Source organism: Osmerus mordax, chromosome 24 (genome assembly GCF_038355195.1).
Source record: "Osmerus mordax isolate fOsmMor3 chromosome 24, fOsmMor3.pri, whole genome shotgun sequence".
Classification (NCBI taxonomy): domain Eukaryota; kingdom Metazoa; phylum Chordata; class Actinopteri; order Osmeriformes; family Osmeridae; genus Osmerus; species Osmerus mordax.
In genome coordinates, this window is record NC_090073.1 from 5,068,821 (window position 1) to 5,088,508 (window position 19,688).

The 19,688-nt window shown below is 46.9% G+C and overlaps 3 protein-coding genes across 3 annotated transcripts; 2 read left to right on the plus strand and 1 right to left on the minus strand.

Annotated features, from left to right (window-relative positions):
- Positions 1 to 6,629: 6,629 nt before the first annotated feature.
- Positions 6,630 to 7,858, plus strand: hs3st1l2 (heparan sulfate (glucosamine) 3-O-sulfotransferase 1-like 2). Its single transcript, XM_067228277.1, has 2 exons — positions 6,630 to 6,935; positions 7,187 to 7,858. The coding sequence occupies exons 1-2, from the start codon at positions 6,630 to 6,632 to the stop codon at positions 7,856 to 7,858; spliced, it is 978 nt and encodes a 325-aa protein (XP_067084378.1).
- Positions 7,859 to 10,761: 2,903 nt separating this feature from the next.
- LOC136933091 (mucin-5AC-like) lies at positions 10,762 to 14,192 on the minus strand. The gene is made up of 6 exons (XM_067228472.1): positions 14,180 to 14,192; positions 12,113 to 12,139; positions 11,836 to 12,004; positions 11,487 to 11,605; positions 11,197 to 11,365; positions 10,762 to 10,917 (listed from the first exon to the last, which is right to left on the minus strand). Exons 1-6 carry the CDS (start codon positions 14,190 to 14,192, stop codon positions 10,818 to 10,820), a joined length of 597 nt encoding a protein of 198 aa, XP_067084573.1. The 3' UTR covers positions 10,762 to 10,817.
- Positions 14,193 to 15,247: 1,055 nt separating this feature from the next.
- LOC136933092 (mucin-5AC-like) lies at positions 15,248 to 17,696 on the plus strand (the record flags this gene model as incomplete). Its single annotated transcript, XM_067228473.1, has 9 exons — positions 15,248 to 15,274; positions 15,372 to 15,411; positions 15,569 to 15,589; positions 15,742 to 16,047; positions 16,142 to 16,168; positions 16,478 to 16,646; positions 16,877 to 16,995; positions 17,117 to 17,285; positions 17,573 to 17,696. Coding segments are annotated over 9 exons (1,002 nt in total), but the record flags the coding sequence as incomplete, so codon positions are not given.
- Positions 17,697 to 19,688: the final 1,992 nt, after the last annotated feature.

Here is a 19,688-nt window from a genome sequence, read left to right on the forward strand (position 1 = left end):
GCTGAGGGTGCAGAGTACACAGAAGCCCTCTTTCCAATTTCCGTACGGGCATAAGGGACAGATAGCACGACGCAGTCCTGAGAACGCAAAGAGTATTTCCCGGCACTTTTCTGCTTTATAAGGACACAAAGGTAGTATGGGAGCAGACCAAGAATGGCCTTATATATAAAGGCGTACCAATGACAGAGCCTACGGGTGGTCAGAGCAGGCCGTGTGTGTGTGTGTTGTTTGGGGTGGGGGTGGGTGAGGATGGGGAGTCTCTGTGGAACAGACTGCTACTTCACAATGATTTCAGTATAACTATCTGGGTCAGCGAGTCTGGACAGAGACTGGGACTCATCCTGGACTGGGAGTCCAGGATGAGTCTGGGATGATCCCGGGATGAGGCTAACCGGATCCAGATCTGGTTTTATTACTGTCATCACGGGTCTCCTTTGGCTGTAATATGGCACCGACTGTGACATCATCTGTGACCGCTAACATCTCTCTACTCCTCCTTCAGCCCCCGTCATCCTCCCATCTCTCTACTTCTTCTTGGTGCTGCTCAGTCTCTCCATCTTCCAGTTTCTCCTTCTCTCTCTCTCTCTCTCTCTCTCTCTCTCTCTCTCTCTCTCTCTCTCTCTCTCTCTCTCTCTCTCTCTCTCTCTCTCTCTCTCTCTCGCTCTCTGTCTCCCTCTCTCTCTCTCTCTCTCCCTCTCTCTCTCTCTTTGGGGAGGAGGCTTCAGGAGAGGTTGTTTCTCAATACCGGTTGCCATAGCGAGGGCAGTAGGTGTTGAAATCCACCTGGCGTGGGGTGTCGGTATGGCAACCTCTCTCCATGAGCATCCCCAAGGGTCTCTCTCTCACCTCTCCCTCTCTTCAACACCTCTCTTACTTTTTTTTACCATCCCTCGCTCTTCCGTCCCTTTCTCATTCCAAACCCCGCAACGCTCATAATTAAAAACAATTCTTGTTTCCCCCCCCCCCCTCCCTTCCTCCTCCCTCTCTTGATCCCTTCCTGACTGTGTTTAACCCAGATACCCAGTTGAAGACCCAGACCATATTCGGTTCACTGGCCCATAACAATATTGACCAAACATAATGAACCTAACCCCATCTGTCAACTAACCTCCGTTACACACCCATATGTACACACACACACACACACATGTACACATTCACTCAAATGTTGAGCACATTTTCACCCCCAGACTTGAACAAACATCTATTTGAACACAAACAAGCACATATACGTGAAACACACACTTACATTATGGATTCCACACTTCCATCAACCCTAACACAGGCTCTGGGCAGGCCCCTCTTCCCACACACAGAACTGTCCTGACAACCTCCTGACAACCTCCTGACAACCACACCAGTGAGTTTACAGCTGGAGTTTAGTTCCTGGGGACCCAACCTGCAGAGCACACCAGAGAAATAGAGAGAGAAAGAGGGAGAGAGAGAGAGGCAGAAATAAAGGGTGGAGAGAGACAGAGAGAGAGGGAGAGAGAAAGGGGGAGAGAAAGACAGGGAGAGAGAGGAGGGTAGAGTGAGAGGGAGGAGAGAGAGATTTATGAGGGGTGTCTGACCTGGTCACCAAAATCCACTGTGATGGCTCAGAGAAGGCCTGCAGGCTGTTACCGTGGGAACACATACATATGCCCATTTGATGGCACGTAAACAAGTATGTGGGTCGGTTGAAGAGTTTGCGTGTGTGTCTGTGTGTGTGTAGGTGTGTGTGTGTCTATTCTGTGTGTGTGTGTTGATTTAAAGTGACCTGACCCATCAGTCCCCCTGGTGAACACAAACAACCTGTCTCTTCACTTCTCCTTTCTCTCCTCTCCCTTCTCTCCCTTCTCTCTCTCTCTCTCTCTCTCTCTTCTCTCTCTCTCTCTCTCTCTCTCTCTCTCTCTCTCTCTCTCTCTCTCTCTCTCTCTCTCTCTCTCTCTCGTTCCAAATGTCATCCGCGGCACTGTGCCAGACAAAACACGAAGACACACACATACACACATGCCACACACACAAACACACACACACTAGACACACAGACTTGAGCATGCCTACCACATTGTCCCCAGACACCCATGCAAAGGCTCTTTTAATTAGAACCATAGACCCGCCCCTCTCCATTCTGATCCCTCTCTCTCTCTCCCTCTTTCTCTCACACACACACTCTTCTTATCTCGAACCCCTCCCTCTCGCCCCCGCTTATCTCTTCTTGATACACACATAACACCCCCCCCCCTCAGCCCCCATTGTGTGCATACACACCCCTATCATTCACAATGAACCACATAAAGTCCACACACGAGAGAGAGAGAAAGTGAGAGAGAAAGAGAGAGGGGGAGAGAGGGGGGGAGAGAGAGAGACGGGAAGATGGAACTCTTTTCAGTATTTGATACGATTGACCCAGATCTTCAAGCGCGAACAACTGGGGAGGGGGGGGGGGGGGGGGTCCGTTGGGTGTGTATTCGACGGCAGAAGTGTGTTTGTGTGTGTGTGTGTGTGTGTGTGTGAGGGGTAAGGGGGTGGAAGGGGGAGAGTTGTTCTAAGAGTCTAATTTGAAACCTAGCAGGGGGTCGCTGGGCAGAAGAAGGTCAGATTTCAATGAAGGTCAAAAGACAGACAGACAGACAGACAGACAGATAGATAGGGCAGACAGACAGACAGACAGACAGACAGACAGACAGACAGATAGATAGATAGATAGATAGATAGATAGATAGATAGATAGATAGATAGATAGATAGATAGGGCAGACAGACAGACAGATAGGCAGGCAGGCAGGCAGGCCGGCCATATTTCCAGACTAGCTTCTGATTTATTATTATTATTTCTCACCTTCTCTTCCTCCCCGTCTCCCTCTCTTCATACGCTCAACAATGAGTCAAATAGACTGGGTTGGCATACTTAAAAATGTGTGTATATGCAAAGTTGACAGATAAGCAAAATACTAATAATAATATTTGATCTATTTTAATGAGAACATGGATTTTTTTAAAATGTTTTTTTTAATGAAAGGTCGCCACTAATATCTAGGCACTTGTACAGGTTCCTGTTATTGTGATGATATATAGTGGCGAAGCTTCTCCCCAAAAAACAATTTTCTTTGGTTTTGAAACCAGCAGAGCAACCCGCAGGTGTTTCGGAGTTTTGGAGAGAACGGAGAAAAAAGACTGGAGAGAACAGCGGAAAGTGCAACTGACAAGAGAGGGAGAGAGAAACTGAGAGACAAAAGACAAGAGAAATCGAGCTAATAACAAAGAAAGAGGAGAGGGGACAGAGAGAGAGAAAGGGGGGAGAGAGAGAGGGAGAGAGAGAGAGAGAGGAGAGAGAGAGAGAGAGGAGAGAGAGAGAGAGAGAGAGAGAGAGAGAGAGAGAGAGTTTATCTAGGTCCACCAGCCCTGGTGATATGGCCAGACTGGCACTTCTCAGGCTTTTCACCACACCACCCCCTACAGGGCCAATCTCTCTCACTAAGTTACACACACACCCTCCTGCTGAGAGCACACACACACACACACAGTACCTCCCTCTCTCCCTCTCTCCCTGCATGTAGGCTAATCCTGCCCCCCCCCCCGCCTTAAATACCAGCGCTCCCAGGAACCATGTTTCTAAGGCTGGGCGTGTGTGTGTATGTATGTGAGAGAGAGAGAGAGAGAGAGGGGGGGAGAGAGAGAGAGAAAGAGAGAGAGAGAGAGAGAGAGAGAGAGAGAGAGAGAGAGAGAAAGCCAACACAACAGAAGATACATACCAAAATACATACAAAGAGCCTGGCACAGTTACAAACAACTGGCAAACCCCCACAACTACACAAACTAGGAGAGGGGGGAGGGAGGGAGGGAGGGAGGGAGGGAGGGAGGGAGGGGAGGGAGGGAGGGAGGGAGGGAGGGAGGGAGGGAGGGAGGGAGGGAGGGAGGGGAGGGAGGGTTGAGAGAGAGAGGCAAGACAAAGAAAGAAACAAGGGAGAGAGAGAAAGAGGGAGGGAAAGAATGAGAGATAGATAGAGAGAGAGAGAGAGAGAGAGAGAGAGAGAGAGAGAGAGAGAGAGAGAGGGCGGGGGAGGGAGATTGAGAGGGAGAAAGTGAAAGAAAGTGAGAAAGTGAGGGAAGGAAAGAGAGATAAGGAGGGAGAAAAAAGAGAGAGAGCGAGAGAAAGGAGAGAGATTCCCCCCCTAAGACGCACAGATGAGTACATTGCTTTTTTCACAGATAATTGACTTCAGGTCGTCTTCCTCTCGTGGCATGCTGCTGCTCCTGTTGTCAATATGGGAAGCTAACGCACCACTGACAGTCCTGGCATTGTTCTCCTCAGCGGCTGCTGTTTGGTCACTGATGTGAGTCATGAGAGCCAGTCTGTCAGGGACCAGGGCTCACAGTGACGGCAGCGTGAGCCTCATTGAACAGATCTAAAGAGGCCGTCTGGAGCCTCGTATGTTATTAATGGGGAACATAGTCTCCCCACTCACCCATCACAAACTGCTAATCCAGTCAGCCATTTTGTTGAATTGGAGCATGGTGCGAGGCTTGCTTCAGTTGATGGATCACACGTCAGTTCTGAGAAGATGAGGCTCTGGCAAACTATTTATGACCGTAAAGCGTTTCTCTTTAAATGTTTCCCAAACATTGTTTGAACACAAGAGAGAGCTAAGGTTTGGAAGGAATGGGTGGGGTGGGGGGGGGGGGGGATACAAGAGAAAGAGAAGAAATAAAGATTGTGACACACGGAGAGAGAAATAGTTGTTACAGGTGGAAAAACGTGGGGAAAAGAGAGGGATGGAAAAGAGAGCAATGTGCGCGAAGAGAGAGAGAGAGAGAGAGAGAGAGAGAGAGAGAGAGAGAGAGAGAAAGAGAGAGAGAGGGATAGAAAGCGGGATCGGAAAAGCTTGAGACAAAGAGAGCGAGAGAGACGAGGAGAACGGGGGGGTGGGGGGGGAATGAAGCAGAATGCTCGACGCGACAGGAGGGAGATACTCTAGTGTATCAGTCACAGCGGAGGTTATCCACCCACTTAACATGAGGCATCTGTCTTTCCACACACACAAACACACACACACACACACACACTGAGGCAGAGTGAAACCACACGGCAGAGGAACACAAACACAGGATCTAGGCGAGGAGGACGATGAAGGGAGCAGGAGAAATGACGACATCCCCTCCGCAGGGGGTGCCGGGCAAGAGGTCGAGGGCGCGACATCGTTCCCACCGGGCGCAATTAGCACGCTCACACAGGAACAGGGATCGGCAGGAACACGAGACAAGCTAATTAATAAGATGTCGTCCTCGACAACAACAGCAGCGTGGTGATCGCTAACAGCAGAGAGAGGTGGAGGTGTTGTGACAGGGCCGGGTGGAGAGGATAGACAGGGCTGGGTGGAGGTGTTGTGACAGGGCTGGGTGGAGAGGATAGACAGGGCTGGGTGGAGGTGTTGTGACAGGGCCGGGTGGAGAGGATAGACAGGGCTGGGTGGAGGTGTTGTGACAGGGCCGGGTGGAGAGGATAGACAGGGCTGGGTGGAGGTGTTGTGACTGGGCCGGGTGGAGAGGATAGACAGGGCTGGGTGGAGGTGTTGTGACAGGGCCGGGTGGAGAGGATAGACAGGGCTGGGTGGAGGTGTTGTGACTGGGCCGGGTGGAGAGGATAGACAGGGCTGGGTGGAGGTGTTGTGACAGGGCCGGGTGGAGAGGATAGACAGGGCTGGGTGGAGGTGTTGTGACTGGGCCGGGTGGAGAGGATAAACAGGGCTGGGTGGAGGTGTCGTGACAGGGCCGGGTGGAGAGGATAGACAGGGCTTGGTGGAGGTGTTGTGACAGGGCCGGGTGGAGAGGATAGACAGGGCTGGGTGGAGGTGTTGTGACTGGGCCGGGTGGAGAGGATAAACAGGGCTGGGTGGAGGTGTCGTGACAGGGCCGGGTGGAGAGGATAGACAGGGCTGGGTGGAGGTGTTGTGACAGGGCCGGGTGGAGAGGATAGACAGGGCTGGGTGGAGGTGTTGTGACAGGGCCGGGTGGAGAGGATAGACAGGGCTGGGTGGAGGTGTTGTGACTGGGCCGGGTGGAGAGGATAGACAGGGCTGGGTGGAGGTGTTGTGACTGGGCCGGGTGGAGAGGATAGACAGGGCTGGGTGGAGGTGTTGTGACAGGGCCGGGTGGAGAGGATAGACAGGGCTGGGTGGAGGTGTTGTGACTGGGCCGGGTGGAGAGGATAGACAGGGCTGGGTGGAGGTGTTGTGACAGGGCCGGGTGGAGAGGATAGACAGGGCTGGGTGGAGGTGTTGTGACAGGGCCGGGTGGAGAGGATAGACAGGGCTGGGTGGAGGTGTTGTGACAGGGCCGGGTGGAGAGGATAGACAGGGCTGGGTGGAGGTGTTGTGACTGGGCCGGGTGGAGAGGATAAACAGGGCTGGGTGGAGGTGTTGTGACTGGGCCGGGTGGAGAGTGTATATCTGTATCTTGTAAGTGTGTGTGTCTCTTGCAGGTTCTCCAGTGTAAAGGAGGAATCCTGAGGAACCCTGCAGTGAACGGCTCCGTCTCTGGACGCCTTGAAGCTACATGAGTGGCGTCCACCTGACCTCGCCTCCACCTCTCAGTGTGACTGTGTGTGTGTGTGAGTGAGTGAGTGTGTGTGTATCCTCTCTCCCCACCATGCTGTGGACAGTGTTGCTAGCTCTGCTGGTTCTGCTCCTTCTGCAAACCCAGCTGTGCATCTGCCTACGGGAGTTACGCACAGCCAGCTCCTCCTCCTCCTCCTCCTCCTCCTCCTCCTCCTCCTCCTCCTCCTCCTCCTCCTCCTCCTCCTCCTCCTCCTCCTCCTCCTCCTCCCCTCCCCTCCGCAACGCCACCCAGCAGCGCCTGCCCGGCGCCATCATCATCGGCGTGAGGAAGGGGGGCACCAGGGCCCTTCTGGAGATGCTCAACCTGCACCCGGACGTGGAAGTGGCCAAGGCCGAGGTGATCATTGTGATGGATCGGCAGGGGTCGACTTCCTAGTGACTACTTTCAGACCTTATCATTCGAACAGTCCCATTCAAAACACGAAGGAGTCATTTTCGGTAGTTGATGTGATGATCATATAAAACAATATGACAATAAAATGGCACTGTGTGGTATCACAGAGACCACATACAGATCAAATGATGTGTCTCCTCTCCTCACCCTTTGTGACCTCCCTTCTCCTCCCCCCCTCCTTCCCTCTCTCTCAGGTCCACTACTTCAATGTGGAGGAGCATTACCGCCGGGGCCTGGCCTGGTACCGTGCCCAGATGCCCTTCACCCTCCCCAGGCAGCTGACCGTGGAGAAGACCCCTGGGTACTTCTCCTCGCCTGAAGTGCCGGCACGCGTCTGGGACATGAACCCGGCAGTCCGCCTCCTCCTCATTGTCCGAGACCCGGCTGAGCGCCTGGTTTCCGACTACACCCAGGTCCTCCACAACCGCCTGGCCCGCAACAAGCCCTACCAGACCCTGGAGGAGCTGCTACTGGGACCGGAGGGACGCATCGACCCTGCCTACAAGGCCCTGCAGCGCAGCCTGTACCACCAGCACCTGGCCCGCTGGCTTGAGGTCTTCCCCAGAAAGCAGGTCCACGTGGTGGACGGGGAGGCCTTGGTTCAGGACCCCTTCCCGGAGCTGCAGAGGGCCGAGAAGTTCCTGGAGCTCCCGCCGCGCATCTCACCCTCCAACTTCTACTTCAACACCACCAAGGGCTTCTACTGCCTGGTGGCGGCCGGCGGCCATGACAAGTGCCTGGACGAGTCCAAGGGGCGCCCACACGCTCCGCTCAGCGCCCAGGCCTTCGGGAAGCTGTGTCGATACTTCAGGGAGGCCAACAGGATTTTCTTCGACATGGTGGGCCGCTCCTTCTCCTGGTGCTGACCAGGTCAGCTGGGGGGGGGGGGGGGGGGGTCCCGAGGGATCATGTTACTTTCAGCCTATCGGCGATAAGGATTTTTTCAGACCGGCAGCTGGGTTGATGGAGGGATCTGTCGGGTCACCTGGTTGGGATGCCTGGTGGAGAACCTTGGTGTGCTTGGGTCGAGCGACCAGACTGAGAGCTGAGAGAGACCAGCAAGTCTTATTCCAGTGCTGCACTACCCTCTACTGGCAGGGCTCATGTTAGGCTCAGTCTGAACATGGCAGACTAGATGATGTCTTAGAGGGCAAAATGTTGTTTTTAAGGCCATAGTAACAGTGCAGTTAGTTTGTGAAAAATAAACAATCGGGATAATGAAAGAAGAATGAGGGAAACCTTGTGAGCAGGACAACACAGGGCGACACACAGACTTGACAAAATGTGTGATTAAAATAGCAGGAAGCTAAATGTGGGATCTGAGAGGTGCGTATTGTTGCACTATGAACTGGTCAAAACTATATGAATTTGCAGATTCACTGTACCAGCTAGTCAGCTAAAACGTGAAGATGCTCAGACTACAAAGAATGACTGTGAAAAGAAACGTTCTTGTTGAAGTAGTTATGTTTGAATGTTCACCCATTTAGATTTTTATGCTGGACTAACAGTTCCCCTTTTAAAGGTTTAATAGAAATCTCTATTTTTGGTCTCTTGAATTTAGCTACTTCAAGGAGTTTTAGTTGCAATGTGTTGTAAGCTTCATTTTCTAAACCCTTCTTCAATAAACGTCCACACGTGTCCTAACTTATAGATCCCTGATTCATATCGCCTCAGTTTTTGTTTTATGGACATCGCCCTGCACCCACAAGGACCACAATCTGCTTTTTTGGATTCATCAAATCACTTACATTATGACAGTCATGTTGAGCTATCCCTCAAAGCAAGCGCCATGGCCGCCTCGATTAAAGGCTGTTTGATCAGAGACAGTCAATTCGCGTGATAAATCAAAACGTGATAAATCTCTTATGCCTCCGGACAGATCTACAACTCGATGCTTACCCCCCTCTCTATCTTTCTTACTTTCTCTTTCACTCTCTCTGTCTCCTCCTTCTTTCCTCACTATCTTCTCTCCCTCCTTCCTCCCTTCGTCTATTTATCCCTCCTATAAGCAACTCTTCAATGAGAAGGATTTCTCTGTAGAGCAACAGCATGAAAATGAGAGAGAGAGAGAGAGAGAGAGAGAGAGAGAGAGAGAGAGAGAGAGAGAGAGAGAGAGAGAGAGAGAGAGAGAGATGAGAGAAAGACATACAGTAAAGGCTGACATGAGAAAAACAAAAGATTCCCTACCTTTGAAGATGCAAGGCAGCCATTTATTTCATGTTGTCCCTGTGGATATCTGAGCAGACGGACTCAGAGCTGGGATGAACTCATCACACCATATTTGGTTGGAAAGTCTTCACATCCTCTGGGTAGTACTCGATCCCTGGACCTCTGACTCGCAAGCGCAACTACTTACCAGCTACGCCAATGGAAAGCCAGGTTTTGGTCAAGGCAACAGGGAACATGGTCAGGGCAATCTTTAGTGGCCTTGACTTTGTTATGAAGCCAACAGTTGTTTGCTCAATCCGTTTCCAACCACCATGCCAGATCTTACCCTTTAACCCCTCAATAGCTGGGCCTAGAACATTTACACAGTAATTAAAGCAAAGCTCACTACATTGCCATAGCAATGTAGCACATTTCTAATTCAAATCATATCAGTCTTTCTGTCACAAGTCTGTAGTTCTATAGTATTTTGGTCGTCACTCAAGCCACATCGCAGAGTAACCACATCTCAGCCACCATTTTATTCAGACCTTTTGTTCTGCGGAATACCATCTCCACATTCACTAAAAACATGCAGTATGTGTGACTCAAACCCTGACAACAGGAACACCACCTTACAGCTCAGCCACAGACACCCCTTAATGTTTACTTACTTACTGTACATCTCTCCTTTTCTCATCTCTCTTTTGCCGTCCTCCTCTCTCTCCGCCTTCCCTCTCTCTTTCTCTCTCTATATCCCCTCCTTTCCTCTCTCCCTGTCTATCTACCCCTCTTTGCCTGTCTTTCCCTCTCCCTGTCTTCTCTCTACTTCCTAACTAAGAAGATCATCTCTCTGTTATGTAAGTTCTCTAAGTGAATAACTTAAGCCCTACTGCTGAAAAACAATGGCTATGATGGAGAACAAGTAGGTCCCAGTTTTATTAAAGGATATACAACTACTGTAAAACTGTATATTTTACAATGTAAGTATCTTAATCAAAATGTACCCTATCTGTAGATCTGCCATTCCCTTTGTCTTCTAGACTCTGAAGATCAAGTTACCATAGTGTTTGGCCGTGTGTTTTATGTCTGAGACCAGCTGTGAGTCTGTTTCTTGCATTAAGAGTGCCACCATGGATAATCAGTCCACAAACCATTTAAGAATTAGGAGAGCAAGAGAAGATCAAATTTTACAGATCAAAATATAGAAAAGTGATCATACTCATCTTTATTGCCTTAAACTGTGTTTAGAGTATGTATGAGGGGGAAATATATGCCGATGGTAGCACAATGTGACTGTACAGGGATATTGCCCATACGCAGACATGCACACTGTGGCCACAGACTCCTACACAGCCACACAGTGGACTGGATGGAGGGGTAGAGGAGAGGAGATGGATGAATCGATCAGTGTTTGTTGTCTGCGCCAGGATACAGCACTTTACCTCTCAATACCTTCATTCCACAAGTGAAAGCAATTCTTTCAGATGATAAGGCAGTCCAACTGGTCACAATTGCCACAATATAAAACCACAGCACTGCTCTGATGCACATTACAAGGTCAGATGATTTGAAGATGGAATAACGGAAACATGGTCAAAGAGTTTGAACTAAAAAGCCCGTTTATTAAACCCAGATTTCCATTGATCAACTTTGAGACCCATATAGCTTCACAGTGAATTAGCAACCACATGGGCACCCAAATCTCACTTGGTAATCAAGACAAGGTTTGCCTTTCTGATCCTGATTGCGGCAGACGAAGCCCTGGGTTGGATTGTTGCTGGAAAATAACGCAAAGGATCAGTACAGTACAGTCCATGACATGACATCCTCAGACAGCATTTGAGAACGATTGTTAGTAAAAACCTTGGTTAAATGAGAATCTTTGATCTCCATTCTGTAACATTATGATAAGCCTGAGCGCTTTCTTTTTTCTCAAAGAAATCCAAAATACAGGAATAAATCAACCAAATGTAATGAGTTAAAGGTGATGAAATAAAAAGCTAAACTTCTGACCTAAGGAATATTTTAAAGTGTAATAAGGAACGGTTGTACATACTAGAGGAAATTCTGCCCCCAGGCAGGGGCGTTGGTTCCCACGACGACGCTCTCTATGTAGAGGGGTTGAGCACAGATGACTCCAGGGTTCTCTTGACGGAGGTTACTAAGGGTTTCCCAGTCCCCTGTCCCACTAGGGTCGTCACGATCAAACCACTTGGTCCAGCACACTGGTGAAGAGCAACACAGTTGATGAAAACATTTGGAAAACAACCCAAATAATCGTCTCGTCTGAACAGACCCCAAACCCAATCCTGTGTTCATTTTCTAGTGGAAATGCAAGACGGTTACCTCCTGATGAGGCACAAAATGGTGGGTGACAGCTGAACCGGACACGGTAGTCGAAACAGCGTGGTTTGTACGGAAGCTGGTCTGCATTTTTACAGACAAAGCCTGTGATTGTGTCCATTCTGAACAAATCAAAACCACAGAAGGCATACATTAGAGGGAGTGACTACAATAACATCAAGGTGAAATGACCAAAGTAAATCCAAAGCTTAGACTCTAACCCAGCTAGCTAGGATACAGTACCATCTTCACCAGCTCAGGACTATGGTTTAATGTGATGGTGAGAAAACAATTATGAAATCTAAACACATGTATCTCATTTGCTAGGCAAATGAAAACCTGCTAGACTCACATCGCAATAATATTCCCAGTAGGGAGACTCCCTCCACTGGTAGTGGTGACCTCTATCTGTCCAGGGTTGGGACAGATCTTTCCAGGGTTCTCTGAGCGGAGCTGTGCAAGGGTCTCAAAGTCTCCATACCCAGAGGGGTCGTCCCTGTCAAACCACTCTGTCCAGCACTCTGCGTTTCCACACAGAAAAGATGGGAGGATCGAAGAGAATGAGTTTCCTAGTATTCAACACCATGGCATTTCCACAGCGGATATGAAAAGAAACAAGACGTACTCACTGATGTTCGTAAGATCAGGCAAGGGAACTGCCAAGCAAAAGAAAAGACAATTAAAGTTGATGTACCAGACACACGTTAACATTATCAGTGTACCATGTAAGTGTGCTGAAGTAAGTGTTACTTGGTTTTAAGGGGTCGACAGGATTGACTGCTCCTGTTAAGAAAAAAAACATTTCTTTACCTCACCATCAATCTTGCTAAAACAAACATATGTTGTATAGGGTATGATGTGAGAGGATGAAGAATCTTACTTACTTTCAAGGTCTTCAGGGGTTACTGATAACAAAATGCAGAAAAAAGCATAACATTACGGGATGTGTATCCGTCATGACTCGATTGTGATTATCTGGAGTTTCTTCTCGTTACATGCTTTTAGTGTAAATCAAACAACTGATAATGCTAACATTCATGATTATTCCAATAAAAAAGACTCACCAGAGCTTACAAGCAGTCCTGAGACCAAAGCAAAGACCAGCTGAAAGAGAAATAACAAAACCTGTAGCTCATGCACAAGTCAACTATTTGGTTCAGGGTTATCAAAGGGTTAAAAAAACCAATGACATCATACTGTACCAAATGGATCATGTTGGCCAGCAGCAAGATTTAGATTTTGTGAAGAAGAAGTGTCAGTTGATGCCCTTTTATATTGCACCTGTGAATGTCATGGTGTGGAATGGAGAGGGTCACAAGCTTCTGATTACTCAAACATTACTAGAGCACAGGGGAGCTTTTAGTCCATTTCAACTTGTGGGACCAAGCTGGGGCCAGTTGTACTGTTAGAGGGGCCAGTTACATTATTGTTGGAATATAGTTTTCTTGACTGCATTGCAGGCATTAACATGGAAAAGATAATAATGTTAACAATGACTCAGAATCGACATTTATAGGGACCACTAGGGGGTCCAAGCTTGTTCTCACAGGGGCACTGGCCCCCTCCCCCTCCATATATAACGAGTGGTGATTTCAGAAGGTGAGGTGCCTTTTGGCACGGGTAATTCCATACATCAGAACTATTAAAATTCGAAGCTGAGGCTTTACGAAACACTCAAAAGATTTACTCAACAGTGACATTTACTGGCAGCCACAGGAATAGCAGTTAAGTAATAATCTTGAAAATCTTTCCTTAACCCTTTTCCATTTTTTACAAAAATCTTATCCGTCCGTCATACTTCATCAGACAACTTAATTTTCAACCACTTTAATTACAAGATAGAGGAAACCTTTGAGAATATGAAATATACACACATCTGTGGGCAATGTAGAACAGAAGACAGATTACAAATATCATGTTTTGATTAAAGGTTATGACCATTCTAGTGAGTAGTGGAAACATGGTATAAACCGGAATTCCCTTCCCCAAAAGTACCTAGCGCAATGGCTGGATACTCCTCTCCATAAATTCTGCACAGTTGCTGGCATTCATCAGATACACATTTGATGGAAAACTGCACAAGGAAATGTTGTTCTGCTCAGTGCTGGAGGGGACTTGTACCGGCAGTGACATTTTCAACTAGCTGGACACCAGACTAAAAAAGATGCAACTTTCCTGGGATAACTGTGTTGGTGTATGTACTGATGGTGCAGGTGCAATGGTAGGTAAAAACAAGGGACCCATTTAGGCCATTTACCCATGTTTTATAACCCATTTAGGCCTATGAGGTCACATTACCCAGCATTTCTCCTGGTCAACATTAACCAATATTTGGCTTGAAGGATCAACACAATTTGCTGTGTTAAATGATTAACCCATCTTGCTGGGTTAGATTAACCCAGTGTGTGTTCTGTCCTATATTTAACTAGTCATTTCCAGCAGTAACATTAGTATTAGAGGGTGCATGCAGTTGGAACACATCGTGCAGGTCGAAGTGGAACATGGTCAGGGTAACCTTTAGTGGCCTTGACTTTGTTATGAAGCAACAAGTTGTTTTCCTCAATTCGTTTCTGTCTGAGAAATTTAGGATGTAACATTATATTCTGAAAATACTGGTGTTTAGCATTCCTTGTCAGTAGAGAGCCCTCTCCTCATATGACCTATAGATGACACTAGGCTGACGTAAACAAACTGACCTAGGCTGACCATTATCATACTACAGGGGCAAAAAATGTGTTAACCTTATCTGTGTTGAGTGAATCATGTGGTCAAGCCTAGGGTCGGAGAACTTTGTAAGTTTCCACGTGCACGCGCACTCTACCTCTGGGATCGATCACCTTGACAGCTGATATGCAGGGGAGGAAGCTTCTCACCAATATGTTGAAATGGTCTTACATGACGACTTGGGAACCAGACAAACTTTGTATTACGATCAGATTTTGTCTCCTTGCTGGCAAGCATTAAACCATTGTACTTTCTTTGAATCCGATGACGGTGTGCATTACTTAATAAAGAAATTATCCTAACAGTTTCCAACCACCATGCCAGATCTTACCCTTTTACCCCTCAATAGCTGGGCCTAGAACATTTACACTGTAATTAAAGCAAATGTAGCACATTTCCAATTCAAAGCATATCAGTCTGTCACAAGTGTGTAGTTCTAGGGTATTTTGGTCGTCACTCAAGGAACTGACTGTTTTTACGAGCCACATCACAGAGTAACCACGGGGGGTGAAGGGGGGGCCAGTGCCCCTGTCACAACAAGCTTGGACCCCCGTGTGGTTCCTATAAATGTCGATTCTGAATCATTGTTAACATTATTATCTTTTCCATGTTAATGCCTGCAATGCAGTCAAGAAAACTATATTCCAACAATAATGTAACTGGCCCCTCTAACAGTACAACTGGCCCCAGCTTGGTCCCACAAGTTGAAATGGACTAAAAACTCCCCTGTGCTCTAGTAATGTTTGAGTAATCAGAAGCTTGTGACCCTCTCCATTCCACACCATGACATTCACAGGTGCAATATAAAAGGGCATCTACTGACAATTCAAACACAGATAGAACAGCAGGCTCTCTTCCCCTTGTTTGGTGAGCGGTTTTGACCATATTTGTAACAGCTTGAACGTGTCCAAAATGCTTTTAAATCATGTAAATGATCTTGATATTGTGATAATAATTAGTTTAATGGCATGTGTGGAAATTATTTTCTTTCAGAGTTTCTTTCAGAGTTTTTCAACTCAATTAAGAGGTGCAGCTAAATCTTGCTGCTGGCCAACATGATCCATATGGTACAGTATGATGTCATTGTTTTTTTAACCCTTTGATAACCCTGAACCAAATAGTTGACTTGTGCACGAGCTACAGGTTTTGTTATTTCTCTTTCAGCTGGTCTTTGCTTTGGTCTCAGGACTGCTTGTGAGCTCTGGTGAGTCTTTTTTTTGGGAATAATCATGAATGTTAGCATTATCAGTTGTTTGAATACACTAAAAACATGTAACGAGAAGAAACTCCAGATAATCACAATCCAGTCATGACTGATGCACATCCCGTAATGTTATGCTTTTTCTGCATTTTGTTATCAGTGACCCCTAAAGACCTTAAGCGTAAGTAAGATTCTCCATCCTCTCATATCATACCCTCTATATACAACATATGTTTTAGCAAGATTGATGGTGAGGTAAAGATTATTATTATTTTTTTCGGATCTTAACGGATTCCGACGTTCCAGACGATCCAGACGATCCAGACCGTTCAGACCGTCCGGACCATCCACACCATCCACCCCATCCACACCATCCACCCCATCCACACCATCCACCCCATCCACAACATCCACCCCATCCACACCATCCACCCCATCCACACCATCCACCCCATCCACCCCATCCACACCATCCACACCATCCACCCCATCCCCACCATCCACACCATCCAGACCATCCACACCATCCACATCATCCAGACCATCCACCCCATGCAAAACATCCACCCCATCCATGCCAGCCACATCATCCAGACCATCCAGAACCTCAAGACCATCCTATCGAACCCATAAAACCAAGTAACACTTACTTCAGCACACTTACATGGTACACTGATAATGTTAACGTGTGTCTGGTACATCAACTTTAATTGGCTTTTCTTTTGCTCGGCAGTTCCCTTGCCTGATTTTACAAACATCAGTGAGTACGTCTTGTTTCTTTTCATAACCGCTGTGGAAATGCCATGGTGTTGAATACTAGGAAACTCATTCTCTTCGATCCTCCCATCTTTTCTGTGTGGAAACAAGGGAGTCAGTTGGCTGAGCGGTGAGTGAGTCGGGCTAGTAATCCGAAGGTTGCCAGTTCGATTCCCGGTCATGCCAACTGACGTTGTGTCCTTGGGCAAGGCACTTCACCCTACTTGCCTCGGGGGAATGTCCCTGTACTTACTGTAAGTCGCTCTGGATAAGAGCGTCTGCTAAATGACTAAATGTAAATGTGGAAACGCAGAGTGCTGGACAGAGTGGTTTGACAGGGACAACCCCACTGGGTCTGGAGACTATGAGACCCTCGTGAAGCTCCGCTCAGAGAACCCTGGAAAGATCTGTCACAACCCTGTACAGATAGAGGTCACCACTACCAGTGGAGGGAGTCTCCCTACTGGGAATATTATTGCGACGTGAGTCTAGCAGGTTTTAATTTGCCTAGCGAATGAGATACATGTGTTTAGATTTCATACTTTTTTTCTCACCATCACATTAAACCATAGTCCTGAGCTGGTGAAGATGGCACTGTATCCTAGCTAGCTGGGTTAGAGTCTAAGCTTTGGATTTACTTTGGTCATTACACCTAGATATTATTGTAGTCACTCCCTCTAATGTATGCCTTCTGTGGTTTTGATTTGTTCAGAATGGACACAATAACAGGCTTTGTCTGTAAAAATGCAGACCAGCTTCCGCACAAACCACGCTGTTTCGACTACCGTGTCCGGTTCAGCTGTCACCCACCATTTTGTGCATCATCAGGAGGTAACCGTCTTGCATTTCCGCTAGAAAATGAACACAGGATTGGGTTTGGGGTCTGTTCAGACAAGACGATTATTTGGGTTGTTTTCCAAATGTTTTCATCAACTATGTTGGTCTTCACCAGTGTGCTGGACCAAGTGGTTTGATCGTGACGACCCTAGTGGGACAGGGGACTGGGAAACCCTTAGTATCCTCCGTCAAGAGAACCCTGGAGTCATCTGTGCTCAACCCCTCTACATAGAGAGCGTCGTCGTGGGAACCAACACCCCTGCCTGGGGGCAGATATTCCTCTAGTATGTACAACCGTTCCTTATTACACTTTAAAATGTATTCCTTAAGTGCCAAGTTTATCTTTTTATTCTGGAAGACTCATTACATTTGGTTGATTTATTCCTGTATTTTGGATTTCTTTGAGAAAAAAGAAAGCGCTCTGGCCAGAAGTTTCCTTATCATAATGTTACAGAATGGAGATCAAAGATTCTCATTTAACCAAGGTTTTTACTAACAATCGTTCTCAAATGCTGTCTGGGGATGTCATGTCATGGACTGTACTGTATTGATCCTATGCGTTATTCTCCAGCTACAATCCAACCGATGGCTTCGTCTGCCGCAATCAGGATCAGAAAGGCAAACCTTGTCTTGATTACAAAGTGAGATTTGGGTGCCCATGTGGTTGCCCATGTGGTTGCTCATCTGGTTGCTAATTCACTGTGAAGCTATATGGGTCTCAAAGTTGATAAATGGAAATCTGGACTTAATAAACAGGCTTTTTAGTTCAAACTCTTTGACAATGTTTCCTTTGTTCCATCTTCAAATCATCTGACCTTGTAATGTGCGTCAGAGCAGTGCTGTCGTTTTAAATCGTGGCAATTGTGACCAGTTGGACTGCCTTAGCATCTGAAAGAATTGCTTTCACTTGTGGAATGAAGGTATTGAGATTCACTTGTGGAATGAAGGTATTGAGAGGTAAAGTGCTGTATCCTGGCGCAGACAACAAACACTGATCGATTCATCCATCTCCTCTCCTCTACCCCTCCATCCAGTCCACTGTGTGGCTGTGTAGGAGTATGTGGCCACAGTGTGCATGCCTGCGTATGGGCAATATCCCTGTACAGTCACATTGTGCTACCATCGGCATATATTTCCCCCTCATACATACTCTAAACACAGTTTAAGGCAATAAAGATGAGTACTATCACTTTTCTATATTTTGATCTGTAAAATTTGATCTTCTCTTGCTCTCCTAATTCTTAAATGGTTTGTGGACTGATTATCCATGGTGGCACTCTTAATGCAAGAAACAGACTCACAGCTGGCCTCAGACATAAAACACACGGCCAAACACTATGGTAACTTGATCTTCAGAATCTAGAAGACGAAGGGAATGGCAGATCTACAGATAGTGTACATTTTGATTTGATACTTACATTGTAAAATATACAGTTTTACTTATTTGTATGCTTTTAATAAAACTGGGATCTGCTTGATCTCCATCCTAGCCATTATTTTTTTAGCAGTAGGGCTTAAGTTATTAACTTAAAGAACTTACTTGACAGCGAGATGATCTTAGTTAGGAAGTAAGAAAGACAGGCAGAGAGGGGGGATAGACAGGGAGAGAGGAAAGGGGGGAGATAGAGAGAGAGAGAGAGAGAGAGAGAGAGAGAGAGAGAGAGAGAGAGAGAGAGAGAGAGAGAGAGAGAGAGAGAGAGAGAGAGAGAGAGAGGGAGGGAGGGAGGCAGAGAGAGAGGAGGAGGGCAAGAGAGAGATGAGAAAGGGAGAGATGTACAGTAAGAGACAGACATGAGAAAAACAAATGATTCCTTACCTTTGAAGATGCAAGGCAGCCATATCTTTCATGTTGTCCCTTTGGATAGCTGAGTGAATGGACTCTGAGCTGGGATGAACTCATCACACCATATTTGCTTTGAAGGTCTACACATCCTTTGGGTAATAAAGTTGAACAGTTTGAAAATGTGTTTAAACTGGAATGTGGAAGTGAAAACTGTCATGGGATTATATACTGTAGATACATAGCACTCATAACTTTAGAGTTACATAGAGCTTTAATGTTCAGAATAAACCCCATGCGTAACTATGGGTAAGGTTACACAAAAAGGTTAATTTAAGAAAAAATACCAACTTCAAGTCTGACTTTAGTACGTTTAATCACAAAAAAGCTAACCCAATAACATTAATGCCTGAACGAAATATCACAACTCACAGGCCTATACAATTGTCAACATTTGAAGCTGATTTAAACAACACCCAGCAGGGTAGTTGAGAGGTTATGACAGGCAAACAAAGCCGTCCCTGTTTTTCATTCACATTTCCATGGGTGATAAAACGCACACACACACAGACAAAACCAGCCAGGTTTTGATTTCATATAGCCCATCTTACGCTAAACTGGATGAGTGCAAAAATTATAGCAACATGGCATAGAGACTCCTCAATACTATTACATAAAAAGCTTTTTTTTTATGAAGGGGTCATGTTCAGCTGTCTATGTCCAAGTGACGTGTGCAACCCTCCCTCCCCCACTCGAGAAGTGTTGTGATTTGCATACCGAAGTGCCCCAGTCTGAGGCCAAGGGAACACTTCCAGTTTGACGCTCTGCACTTGACTACGCGGTTTGAATGAGAGCTTTTTATTTCATAGTAAGCGGTAGAAATTTGGTATACATGGAATATAAGGTG

Excerpts from the sequence above, each read along its gene's own strand:
- LOC136933091 (XM_067228472.1), bottom strand. Across the intron at positions 11,606-11,835 it reads ACTGGGAATATTATTGCGAT|AATGGACACAATCACAGGCT; the intron begins GTGAGTCTAGCA and ends TGATTTGTTCAG. Across the intron at positions 10,918-11,196 it reads TGGGGGCAGAATTTCCTCTA|CAACAATCCAACCCAGGGCT; the intron begins GTATGTACAACC and ends GTTATTTTCCAG.
- hs3st1l2 (XM_067228277.1), top strand. The coding sequence starts at position 6,630 with ATGCTGTGGACAGTGTTGCTAGCTCTGCTGGTTCTGCTCCTTCTGCAA. Across the intron at positions 6,936-7,186 it reads TGGAAGTGGCCAAGGCCGAG|GTCCACTACTTCAATGTGGA; the intron begins GTGATCATTGTG and ends CCTCTCTCTCAG.